Below are 12,533 nucleotides of genomic sequence, written 5' to 3' on the forward strand. Positions count from 1 at the left end.
ATCCAGTGGTTCTTACCAAGCACCTCCTAATTCACTGTTTTGAGATGAGAAAAATCTGGAATCACTTCCTGCACCTTGGTGTTACATCTGGGCAGCCCCTGAACATGTATTTGAGCGTCTTAGGCAATGACACTGTAGGGGTTTGGGAAAAAGAGGGAAAGCCTATTGGAGCACACTGACTCATGCAGTGATGTGAAGAATATGGGAAGAAAGAAACAAACAAACTTTTGAGAACAAGTAAGAACCACTGAAGAACTTATTTCCTACAAAACATTTTTATGCAACATTTGGGTGGCTAGCTCTAAGGTTTTCAAAGGTTTCTCTCTATCGGACTTATAGAGGAATTTGTGGAAAGCTTACACTCCTCTCCCTTGACTCTAGCGGTCTAGCCTCTGTTCAGGATCCCCCTGGTTGGGAAGGAGATGGGAACAAGATTAAACTTTGATGGAAGTGCTGTAGGCAATCCGGGGGAGGCTGGGCTTGGAGATTTGATCAGGGAAGAAGATGGAAATATTTTCTGGGCATTTAGTGGCCCAACAGGGATTGCAGACTACAGAAGCTATGATTTTGGCTGCTTTAATAGGTATCTGAATTGTAAATAATCTGGGGCTATCTCTCCTAATCATCGAAGGAGACTCTGCAAACAGCCAAACACCATAAAATGGTTATGGGAAGAAAATGGCCCTTGGAGACTGCTACACCATCTAGACGAGACTAGAGACATTATGGCCAGAGGAATGTCAAGATTAGATGGATAGATACCTAGGGAACTTAATTCTTTGGCTGATGATTTGCGGGGTCCATAGGAACTTTCTGTTTACTGATTGGTTTCTGCCCTTGTAGCCTTTTCGGAGAGTCATTGTTTACAGTTGTACATCCTCTCATGTACCTTGTTTCCTATCTCTTTTTATTGAAATTCATCACTTCAAAAAAAAAACTGCTGTATTGTAAACTATTAGTTGGGACAAGGCTTAGAAGATGATGATAATGATTATAAACTTTTAAAATCCCTATGTATTTATATGGGCCTATGCTTGTAGCCCATTCTTCAGGTTTAAGCACAAAACCTTTTATGATCATTGGGAGGAAATTGTATGGAATGAATTTCACTGTGTTACTGTGGTTTGTAGTCTGCAGCTGTGCTGCTGTTGTTCCTTGTTGGGTTTGAAGTTTGAACCTCTCCTCCCTTTCTCATATGTTCTTCTTTCATTAATAAAATTTACCTTTTAAAAAAGAAGAAAACAGCAACTAAAAATAACCAATAATTGCACTTCTTTTGCAACTATCAACAACATCCAGAAAACTATGGCTGGTGAAAATGGAATAAGATTATGTATGAAGAAAATGGAGGAGATATACACACTTCAGCTTGTGAAAGTATAGATCTCGTTCCTCGAGCATTGAAGGTGACAGCCTCCAATCATAAGGTACAGCAATGATTGCATTTGCTTCAATTCCAAATTCAATACACCATTTAACCCATTCTTTCCACACTGAAGAAAGAGGACCTGGAGCATGCATTTTTTAGGTGAAAAGCTCATTAAGCTAGAAGCAGCTCTACCAAAAAAAAATAGAAAATATCCCAAATGGATATTCAGGATTTATATCATAACAAGAGAACAAAATAGTGGTCATTCAATTCCAGTCCATAAGCTAGAGTGGTAGAGATCAGTTGTTATATTGGAGAATTTAAATTGATATTTGGTTTCTAGTCCTTAGTGAAGATACCCAGCTGCTAAACCTCTATTGCCTGACTAGTCTATATCGTGTTTGAGATGGACATTCTTCTATCCAGTTTATTGAGATTATGTATGGATGTGATTGTAAGTAGCAATGCAATGCATGGTTCTTGTCCGCAGAAGATAAGTTGGACTTTGACATCTATACCATGAGAGCATCCGAAGCAGCAATAATGCAGTTAAGTAATAGCAATAAAACAAACTTCTAATCTATACCAATAACTATCACCATGCAAAAACAATATATTATAAACAGAGAAGCCCTCATTGATAATTAATGCTTGGATCAAACGTAAAGTTCAATCAATAACCATAGTTATCCAGTCAGTGTTTCAAAAGCGCAAGGTGCAAAAAAGGCGCAGGGGTCAATTTGTGCCCAAGGTGCAAGGCAAGGCACGCACCTTTTTGAAGCAAGATGCAAAAAATTAAAAAAAAAATGCTAAATAATCAAAAAATATTAAACATAATAATAATAATAAATATAAACTTAAATTTTAAAATAAATGTTTTAAAAAACTTATTATCTAAAATTAAAATTCATAAGCATAACATGTAAAGCATATTCAAATGAGAATTTAAAAATAAAATCAAACATATAAAACATTTTCAAGCATGTAAAACCCACAATCTCTTTTTTTCTCAATTCCATTACTTCAAGTAGCTAATGTGAATAAAACATATTACATTCCTAATTCTACGAGCCGCCTTTGTTCCACGCCCCTCGAGGCAAGCCCAAACAAGTCCATGTTAGGGTCTTAAATTCTTAGTTCTCACACAAAAAATAATGATTTTATAATTTTAATTGTTTTTTAAGAAGATATTTTATTAGGATGAATGAATCAACAACATTACCATATAGGGGGTTCTTGGAACCCTGGGATGAGGCACAAGGCACATCAGATGTGCACCTTTTGAAAGGGCTGCGCCTAGGACCTGGACGAGGTGCCTACCTTAAAATGCGCTTCACCTGTGCGCCTCAACCAACTTTTGACATATTAGAATATCTATAGAAAGAAATTTCAGCTATCTACTAGGTATAATTTTCTATTTTAGGAGCTTTTTAATGATCCATTAATTACTAAAATTTCTAGCACAGCAACTGGTGTCTTGTGCTACTAATATTGTAAAAAGTGTATAGCTAACTCCACTGAGGGCATTCCTTTAAGAGCCTGACCAAAATTTTTCTTATAGGTAATGATCAATAGTCTTGCTGCATTTGTTGGGGTCAATTGGGATTTGGGTTTCCGAAGGGCTATCAGAGATTCAGAGATTCAGAGATTCAGAGTGTACTTATTGCATTTGTTGGAGGGAGTATTCCTTAAGTCATCTTTACTTGATAGCCGAATTTGGACTTGTACTTCCTGGTTCCTTCTCTTGTGCTTCTTTCTTCAAAAGTTTGTTACAGCCCTCCTCCAGTCCTCTGCCTTCTTTTGCTATGAAAGAGGTGTGGTGGAAACCTATTCCACCAATGGTTGCTGTTTTCTATTGAGAAATTGTACATGGAAAGATTAACATCCTTGATTTACTTCAAAGAAACCGGCCAAGTTGGTGTTTATCCCCTCACTGGTGTGAGTTATGTAAGACTGATGGTAAGAGTTGCTAACACCTACTTATTTCATGTTCTTTTATTACCTTTGTTTGGGAATGGTGCTTTTCTTTGTTTGTGTGCAGGTGGGGTCCTCCTGTGAATGTACAAAGCATGTTTTGATGCAACTACTTTCTCATGGCCAAAGAAGAGGGGGAGATTAATGTTGAGATGCATTAGAGCTGCTACTCGTTGGACAATTTGGGAGGAACGGAACTCAAGGATTTTCCTGGACAAAGAATGTAAAGAGATTGGGCCAAATGGGCCATGATTTAGTTCAGCTGTTTATTGTTTTACTTCTGCTGTAATGGGCTGTCCTTATGGGCCCTTAACACATTAGTTATAATGTTTATTGGGTCAGCTGCCTAACCAGGGGCATCCATGCAATTTCTCCTTTAAATTAATCTAGCACGTATATAAAGAGACCAAGGGAGTGAAAGAGGGACGTTTTTCTCTTCTCTTCTCTTCTCTTCCTCTTTTCTTCCAACTTCTTCTTTCTCTTGAACAGCTCTTTCTCTCTTCTTCCTTCTTATTTTTTCTTGTCATACAAGTAGGAAATTCTTGGACTGGTTTTCTTCTAATAAAGAAGTAAAGAAGAAGTAATTTGAGAAATTAAGATAATAAGCGGTGCATTGGTTGATATCCTCAGAAGGTTTCTTATATGTTTCAGCAACTGATTTACTAAGGAACTGGAAGGCAGTGGCAGATTCATCTGTTCATAAGACCATTAGTCACCATTGGACCTCACTGGATAGAGGATATACTAAACTCAATTTTGATATTAGTAGCTTGTGAAATCCAGGACCTTTTGACATTGGAGGTAATATTTAGAGATGAAAGTGGTGCATTGGTTGAAGTTCTTGGAAGGTTTCTCATATGTTTCAGCAACTGATTTACCAAGGAACTGGAAAGGCAGTGGCAGATTCATCTGTTCATAAGACTATCATTAGTCATCATTGGATCTCACAGGATAGAGGATTTATTAAACTCAAATTTGATATTAGTAGCTTGTGAAATATAGGACCTTCTGGCATTGGAGGTATATTTAGAGATGAGGAGGGCAAGATCATTGCCCCATATTCTGAGCCAGCTTGACTAGGGGTGGCCACGAGCCGAGCTTCTCACAAGCAATTCGAGCTCAGCTCGTGAAAAGTTTGGTTCGGCTTGGTTTAAACCGAGCTTCGAGTGGAGCTCGAGCCTGATATATAGGCTCATTTGCTAATCGAGTCGAGCTCGAGCCTAGTGAAGCTCGACTTGTGAGGCTCGCAAGCCCAAGGTTCAAAATATTGATACGCCCGATACGCCGGTATAGGCGTATCGAGCGAATCAATAATCATTTTGGTGTTTTTTTTTCGCCAACTAGTTCAGGGGAGTCGGTTTAGGTCTTCGTCACACCCTGAACCGGTCAAACCACCAATACACCCACTGTAGGGGCATATCGGTGGGGTGTCGAAACGATACGTATCGGCCGATACGAGCCGATACGTGTCGATACTTTGAACCTTGCGCGAGCCTAGTATAATAAATAAATATTTTTTTATTATATACATACATACATATGCATACACATTATAATTCTTAATTTTTTTAATGTAACACAAAAAAAAATATCTTTATATATATACTTTTATTTTTTAGAAAAAAAACTTGGCTTGCAGCCGAGCTTGAGCTCAAATCTCTAGCTCGAATCGAGCTCGAGCCTGACACAGTTTCAGTGAGCCAAGCTTGAATAACAAAGTAGCACAATCTTTGAGGGTAAGAGATAAAGTAAGGCTGGAGTGGAAACCACCAGAAGGCAATAAAGTAAAGCTGAATTTTGATGGATGCTCCTATGGAAATCCAGGCATCTCAGGAATAGGAGGAGTATTAAGAAACTCTGACACAGGAGGATATTGGGTATGTTCTCAGGACCGATTGGCAACGGAAACTTGCTGAAAGCTGAACTATTGGCATTACTACAAGGGTTAAAGCTAGCCAAACAACTAGGATGCAGACATGTTGAAGTAAAAGGGGACTCAAAGGTAGTAATTTCATGGGCAACAAACATGGACGTTTAAACATGTGATTAGGGAAGTGGAGAAGATTGCAAAGGAGGTTGAGGCTGAATTTAAATGGGTCTGAAGAAGTGCAAATGGACTAGCCGATGGATTAGCAAAACAAGGGGCATTGAGACAGCAATTATTTTGGGATACACTATAATGAGGGGTGAATAGAGTGATTAAAGGGGATCAACAGTCCCATCATCAAGTTGTATAAACTGCTTACAATCTGAACTTTAATAAAATACATATTTACTAATAAAAAAAAAGCTTGAATAGCAAAGCATTCGGCTTGGCTCAGCTCGAATCCACCCCTAATAATGACTGCGATGGAAGGCATACAAAGGACGAGAACAATGAGCATCAGCAAGCTAATCGTCGAGGGAGACTCAAAATTGGTGATCAACTGGTTACAAGACAAGGGGATGAAAATGTGGATGTATAATAATGATAGGAAAAAAGTCAAGTGGATGTACAATAATGATAGGAAGAAAGTCAGTGTGCTCCACTCTCTTTACTTCTCTCTTCTTCTCTACTGCTGAAACCTTTCAGCTTCTTCTACTTTTCTTCACAAGGCACATCTGAAACAGTTATCAGCAATTTCTACTTGGTATCAAAGCAGGCCGAAGGTTTCTTGAGCTGCTTTATCATGCAGCCCTAGATTGGCCGACTGCATGGTGAAATGAGAGGCTGATCGAAGATCTCAGGTAAGCCCAGTTTTTGGATTTTTTGGTGGAGATTCCTATTTTTGTAGGACTCTTCAAGTATTTGGGTGATAAAAATACCCTTAAAATAAAAGAATGGAAGATGATAAAAATACCCTTAGTAGGGCGGCTACTTTAAGTAGCTGTACAGTCACAACTTAAAATAACATAAACTAATGGGCCTAAGGCCCAATAACTTCCTAGCTTAACAACTTAAAAATAAAAATAAAAGGCCAGGCCCAATAACTCAGAATCAGCCCAACTCAACATAAATTACTCATGAATCACAGTGAGTGGATCCAAGAAAGGTGACTGGTTAGATTGCTAGAATTAGGCCATGTTTGGGAGTGCTTAAAAATAAGTGCTTATTTGGTCCAGGACCACGCCATTAAGCACTTATTGATATTTGGAAAATAAGCCCAAAATAAGTGCTTATTTAAAAAATAAGAGCTTATTTTCAAGCCCAAATTTCCAGCTTTTTTAAGTGCTTATACAATAAGCACTTATTCAATTTTTTTCTTCCAAAATTATCCCTAATTGAATTTTATAAAAGTACTTCCGTAAAAGTGCTTTTACAGAAGTACTTTGTAAAAGTACTTTTATAAAAGTGCTTTTGTAAAAGCACTTTTGCAAAAGTTCTTTAATAAAAGTACTTCCATAAAAGTGCTTTCTATATAATTGCTTTCGTAAAAGTGCTTTCATAAAATCTGGTGATCAGCATTCCTCCTTTCCTTTTGAGTTTATTAAAAATTAACTCTGGAGAATCTTTGGTGGGGGGAATCCACCCTGGAAGCCTCTTTCCCTAGGCTTTTTAACCTTACCCTCGACCAAGAAGCCACTATTTCTTCCTACCTTCCAAACCAAACTGCCAAGAACTCCTTAAACCTCCACCTCAGAAGACCCCTAAGGGACTCGGAGATTTCTGATTTAATAGCCCTAATTCAGACCCTCAAAAAGCCTACATCTCCCCCTCTTTTTCTGACACCCGAATCTGGACCCTACACCCAAATGGTGAATTCTCTTCTAAGTCTATGTTCAAGGCTTTGATCGCTGATGATCAGCATTCCTCCTTTCCTTACAAGAAAATCTGGTGTAGTCACATCCCTTCAAGAATTTGCTTCTTTGTAAAAACTTTTGGGAAGACGTTTCATATCTCCTCACGTTTGTATTCTATGCTTCAACGAAGGTGAATCTGCAGATCACATCCTTCTTCACTGCAGGTTCACCCAAAAGATATGGTCCCACTTCTTGAAAATGGCAGGTTATAGCTAGGCTTTTCCAAAACACATTATGGACACATTGCATCAATGGCAAGGAACAGGGTTAAGTAAAAAGGGTAAAGTATTTTGGCAATCAGTGCTACATGCAGCGTTGTGGGGTGTCTGGGATGAAAGAAACAATCGCCTCTTTGACAATAAAAGCAGAACCCTATAGGAATTAATCTCAGATATTACTTACCTTTGCAACCTCTGGACGGTGAATTCAGATCTGTTCAAAGGACTTTCAGTCAATGATCTTTAATAGAGATGTTGACCCCTTTTTGTTTCTCCCTCATCCCCAGCAAATATCCTTGAGGCACCCTGTCCCCATCAGTGAAGGAGTGATGACCCTTAACTTCGACGGTAGTGCCTTAGGTAACCCTGGATTAGCTGGTATTGGAGGTACAGTAAGGGACGAAAGGGGCAATATATGCTGGACTTTTAGTGGTCCAATTGGCTTGGCTGACTCCACAAAGGTTGAAGTGATGGCTGCTCTCACCAGAATCAGGATAATAAAAAATTTGGGAATTCAGAATTTGATCAGTGCAGGTGATTCAGCAAATATGATAAAATGGTTAAGAGACAAAGAGGGGGGCCCTTGGTGACTGAATCATTTTCTGACAGAGGCTTGGGATTCTTTGGACTGTTTAAATGTTAATTTAGCTTGGATTCCTAGGGAACACAATCATACTGCTACTGCAGATGGCCTAGCTAAATTTGGTGTGTATTTGGAGCATTTGTATAGCGACAAGCTTCCTCCTTTGTAACTTGTAGGGGTTCTTCCCCTGCTTTGTATATCTTCCCATGTTCCCTCTCCTTAATGAATTCTAGTTAAATTTTCTCAAAAAATAAAAAATAAAAGTACTTCCATAAAAGTGATTTTGTAAAATTACTTTCGCAAAAGTGCTTTCATAAAAGTACTTTTATAAATGTGCTTTTGTAAAAGTACTTTCATAAATGTGCTTTCATAAAAGTGTTTTTACAAAAGTGCTTTCATAAAAGTAATTTCGTAGAAGTACTTTATAAAAGTGCTTTCATAAAATTTGAAAGAAAATGAAGGACAAACCGGCAAAATAGTCACAAATGCTTATTTAAGCGCTTATTGGAGAAAAAGGCTACTAAACGCCCAATATGAAATAAGTGCTTATTTTTTTAAATAAGCACTTGAAAAAGTTAGGTGCCAAATGCAAATAAGTGCTTATTCAAATAAGCACTTATTTTTAACATAAGCACTCCCAAACAAGGCCTTAGTGATCAGATGAGGTTTTGTTCCAAGTTTCTGATAACATATTTATATAGCTATAAACATTGCCTTTCATCACCCTACTTCAAATGGCAAGTTTTAGCCGAATAGCCATCAGCCACAAGGCAAAAGGATACATCTGGTTGCCCTTATTTATTGCTATGAGTTTAAGAAAACTCACGGGCCATTATCTTCAAAGGGAAAAAGCAATATACAGTTGGACATAGAACTGGCATATACATAGCAGCTCAACATGTACCCAGAATATCCCTGATCAGACAAATAGTCCAGATTTACCACATTAAATCTCCATTAGACAAGCTCCAATCATTGCAGGTTTTCAGTACAGAATACCATTACCCATACTTGTAAAAAGTATCCAATGGCACTGGCTTCCCTCTCTGCTTTAACTCTTCAATAGGAAAAAATCAAAAAGCAACTTCCTCCTCATTGTCCAAGACAATATCAACTGTGCCAAAACATGGGTTTGGTCTCAATTATTCCATTAAATGTGCTAAAAATGGAAAAAGGAACATGCATCTACAAGCAAGGCCCCTCCATTGAACTTACATTCCCTAACAAGATTTAATCCAAAAAGACTAATTAAATAAGTAGCTTATGCAGGGACAGAAGCAGGGAAAATCAATGGAAGAATAAATCAAGACTTTTGATTGGTAAGAAATAATCAATATTCTTCATATTCTTAAACTTTGATATATTTGAGTCATTTTAAAAGGTCAATTAGTGTAGTCATTACATCATTTCTTTCATTCTATTTTTCAGGGGTCAAAACTTGTTAGATTTACATGATTTAGGTGGCATTAGATAAACAATTGAGTTATCTACCTGTAAAGACCAAGATCTTGTAAATTTGAGGGTCTTATGTGTTAGACAGTTTTGTATGCCCTTAGCTTCAATCATTTTGATGTACTTTTGTTATTTAGTGGAAATAAATAAAGTGCATGTTTGATTCATGTTGTTTGGTTTAATTCTGTGTAAAACCCTAAAACTGGACATTTGTAGAGACTCATGTTAGTTTTAAATGTTCACAGCCGTTGGATAAGTCTGGGGAGATTTATCCTGCCAAGGCTGATACTGGTGTGCCACCAAGTGTTGGGATGGCCTGTCTCAGCCATCAGGGTAAGACCCGAGGCACATACAGCATGGGATTACTTGAATCCTTGAACCGGACCAGATTTCCAGTCTTGCCCTGGACCTTGGAGATAGATGGGCAAAACTGGAAAGTTACACCTGACCCCTAGACTCGATTATGACACTTCACTAGGTGCTGGATCAGCCTGCCTTTGATATGCCAATCAGTGAGATCCTTAGTGGGGATCAAAACCTGGGTATGTTGGGGCAGTTTGAGAATTCATCTGAGTGGGTGGTCATAGTGACAGAATCGGCCACTTTGTCGGACAAAGGGTAATGATCGGGAATGCACTCTCTCTGATGGAAACCAAACTACCGGCAGTTGATTTCAATCGTTGGAATTTTGTTTTTGCAAAATTAATATATTTACATATATATGTACGGTTTCAAAATGTTTGCAAATGGTTTTAATTCCCGGGATCCATGTGAGAGGAGAGTGCGGCACTGTTCCTTGCAGCCGAGGGAGAGGTCCTCTCTTGTCGGGCAGTGCTTGATCATTAAGGGCTGAGAGGTTAAGTGTAAGACCATTTAGGATAATACCTGATGGGCTAATCTTGCACCTGCCCACAGTCCCTGGGTTTTTATAAGATGGCTTGGCCCAGGGACCACTTAATGTAAGTGTTGGGCCCATAGGGTTCATACGATGGACTCAAGGGGTTCATTGAGATTTTCAGTGAATTCGGCTGGGCCTTGTATTAAAGGCTGGGCCGAACCCATGTGGCTGGTGTGTAGATCAATGCTTGGGTCCCACGCCATACAAAGAAGCCCAACTGGGCAGCAGATTGGAAACTAATTAAACACTGAATACTTAATGGGCCAAAAGCCCATTTCGAAGTGGGCTGATATGATCACCCATCAATGGGGCGAATTTGAGATAGAAGTTAGCAAAAAGGATTGGGCTCTTAGCCTTATCCACTCTTAGAGACCAAATTCAAATCAGATTTGAATCTGGTAACCTCCTGATAAGATCAGGAGTAAACTAACTCTATCTGGGAAAGGGATTAAGATTATCCTCTATCCAAATACTGATTTGGATTGGGATAACTCCTAATTAGGAGATTTCTTAATCAAGAAGAAAAGAGAGGAGATTTTCGAATGAACCAAGAGAGGGAAATCAGATTTCGATCCAAGAGGTTCTGGTAAGCAAGAAAGGTTCCTGCGAATTGAGATTAGATCTCATTCTCTCCAGAAAAGAAAACAGTTCAGCCTTTTCGTTTCTGGAAATCTCCTCCTGCCGCCGCCATCTGCATTGTTGCAAGACTTGATCTTTGCAGGAAAAGAAAGTCAAGAAACCAGTTCTTGACATCAGTCTTGCAAGAAAGACTGAAAGAATTCAGTGTTTAGTACATCCAGGGGATTCTTGTGAAGGATCCAGTGTGTAGGACGCACCCTGCTGGTTCTGTTCCATCCACAGCTGTGTCATCTTCAGCAGGGACAGATCTTGGAGCATTCTTTGGGCGTGAACACCAACTTTGGGAGATACTGCTTCTCCGGATCAGGTATAATCCTCCCATTTATCTTTTGGTACAGATCTGGTTTGATTAGGGTTCAAGTAGATCCTTGAATATTGTATTCTAAATTCAGGGAATATGATTCCCAGTTGGGAGAAGGTAGGAAATTTTTGAAATTCGCCCCACCCATTCCGCAACCTTTATGGCGTCCATTAGATGGATCCTACCATTCTTTCATTATGGTCATTTTAGTGATAGGATGTCAGTTTGTAAGGGGATTGTGGACCAATACTTGCCCAATGAATAGGGTGGTTTGGTGAACATAAAGAAGCCTTTTGAGTTGTCACCAATGCTTCCAAAAGAAAATTCTGGGTCACCTAGATCTCATTGCTAGACAACTAGTCTAGCAAACCTGTTTGTCCATTATATATCCATCCTCCCAAAAGGAACACTATGTATGTAGGGTACACAGGTTGGTTTTAAATTGACCCAGACAAGTTAAATCATCCATGTGCATCACATGTGCCCTCTCCACTAATTTATATACAACATGCAATTCGGAGAACTGCAAACAAGGGAGAGAAGATTTAGAAGACCACTTTTTGATTGGGAGGTTGGGGAATGCATGGAGCTTTTGGCAAAATTACAGTCAGTGGAAATCCAGGTAGAGAGAACTGATTTCAGATGGTGGAAAGAAAGGAAGAAATGGTCTTTTTTCAGTTAAATCTTTTTATAATGCTTTGGTAAGAAACCAGGTGGAGTAATCAGATGTGAAAGGGATCTGGGGAAATCCAATTTCCCCTAGGGTGGAGGCATTTGCTTGGTTGGTGGCATTGAACAGCATTCTTACTCAAGAGTCAAGATTAGACCTGTTCATGGGCTGGGCTCAGGCTTAGATTTTGCCATAATTTGAATGGGCCTGGCCCAAAGACCGAGACTGAAATAGTGTATAATATTCATGAGCCGAGCCTGAAGCCCAGCTAACGAACAGGTATACTCAAGAGTCAAGATCATATCAAAAATAGAGGAATTCATTCAATAGGGAGATGCTACCTTTGTTTAGTGTGATGCACTTATTCTTTGGTTGCCAATATTCGAAGTATGTATGGGGTTACTACTTCAGCCTTTTCAATCTTGACATGTGGAATCCAAAATCACCAAACGAGATACTTGGTAGCTGGCCTATTTTGAGGGGAAATAGGAAGATAAAGATAGTTTGGAGTTGCATTCCTTTTGCTATTTTCCGGGAAATTTGGAAGGAAAGAAATAGAAGAATCTTTGACGGCCAACCAAAGTGCAGAGACGAGAAAAGATTTGAGATTGGGCTTTGATTCTACCAGAGTTAGAAAATGTTTCAAAGG

General features: G+C 38.9%; 1 protein-coding gene across 17 annotated transcripts in view; it reads right to left on the reverse strand.

Moving 5' to 3' along the window:
• Nucleotides 1-12,533, reverse strand: part of PSAT1 (phospholipid sterol acyl transferase 1) — a 129,653-nt gene that overhangs the window by 111,858 nt on the left and 5,262 nt on the right. For 16 of the 17 annotated variants that reach the window (XM_088894909.1, XM_088894907.1, XM_088894908.1 and 13 more), the window contains exon 3: nt 1,364-1,508. The exons of the other annotated variant lie outside the window; for it this stretch is intronic. In XM_088894909.1, coding sequence (XP_088751035.1) covers nt 1,364-1,508 — 145 coding nt within the window. The remainder of the gene's footprint in view (nt 1-1,363; nt 1,509-12,533) is intronic. 17 annotated transcript variants of the gene reach the window in all.

Source organism: Nelumbo nucifera, chromosome 1, assembly GCF_055504915.1.
Source record: "Nelumbo nucifera cultivar China Antique chromosome 1, China Antique-T2T, whole genome shotgun sequence".
In the NCBI taxonomy this organism is placed as follows: domain Eukaryota; kingdom Viridiplantae; phylum Streptophyta; class Magnoliopsida; order Proteales; family Nelumbonaceae; genus Nelumbo; species Nelumbo nucifera.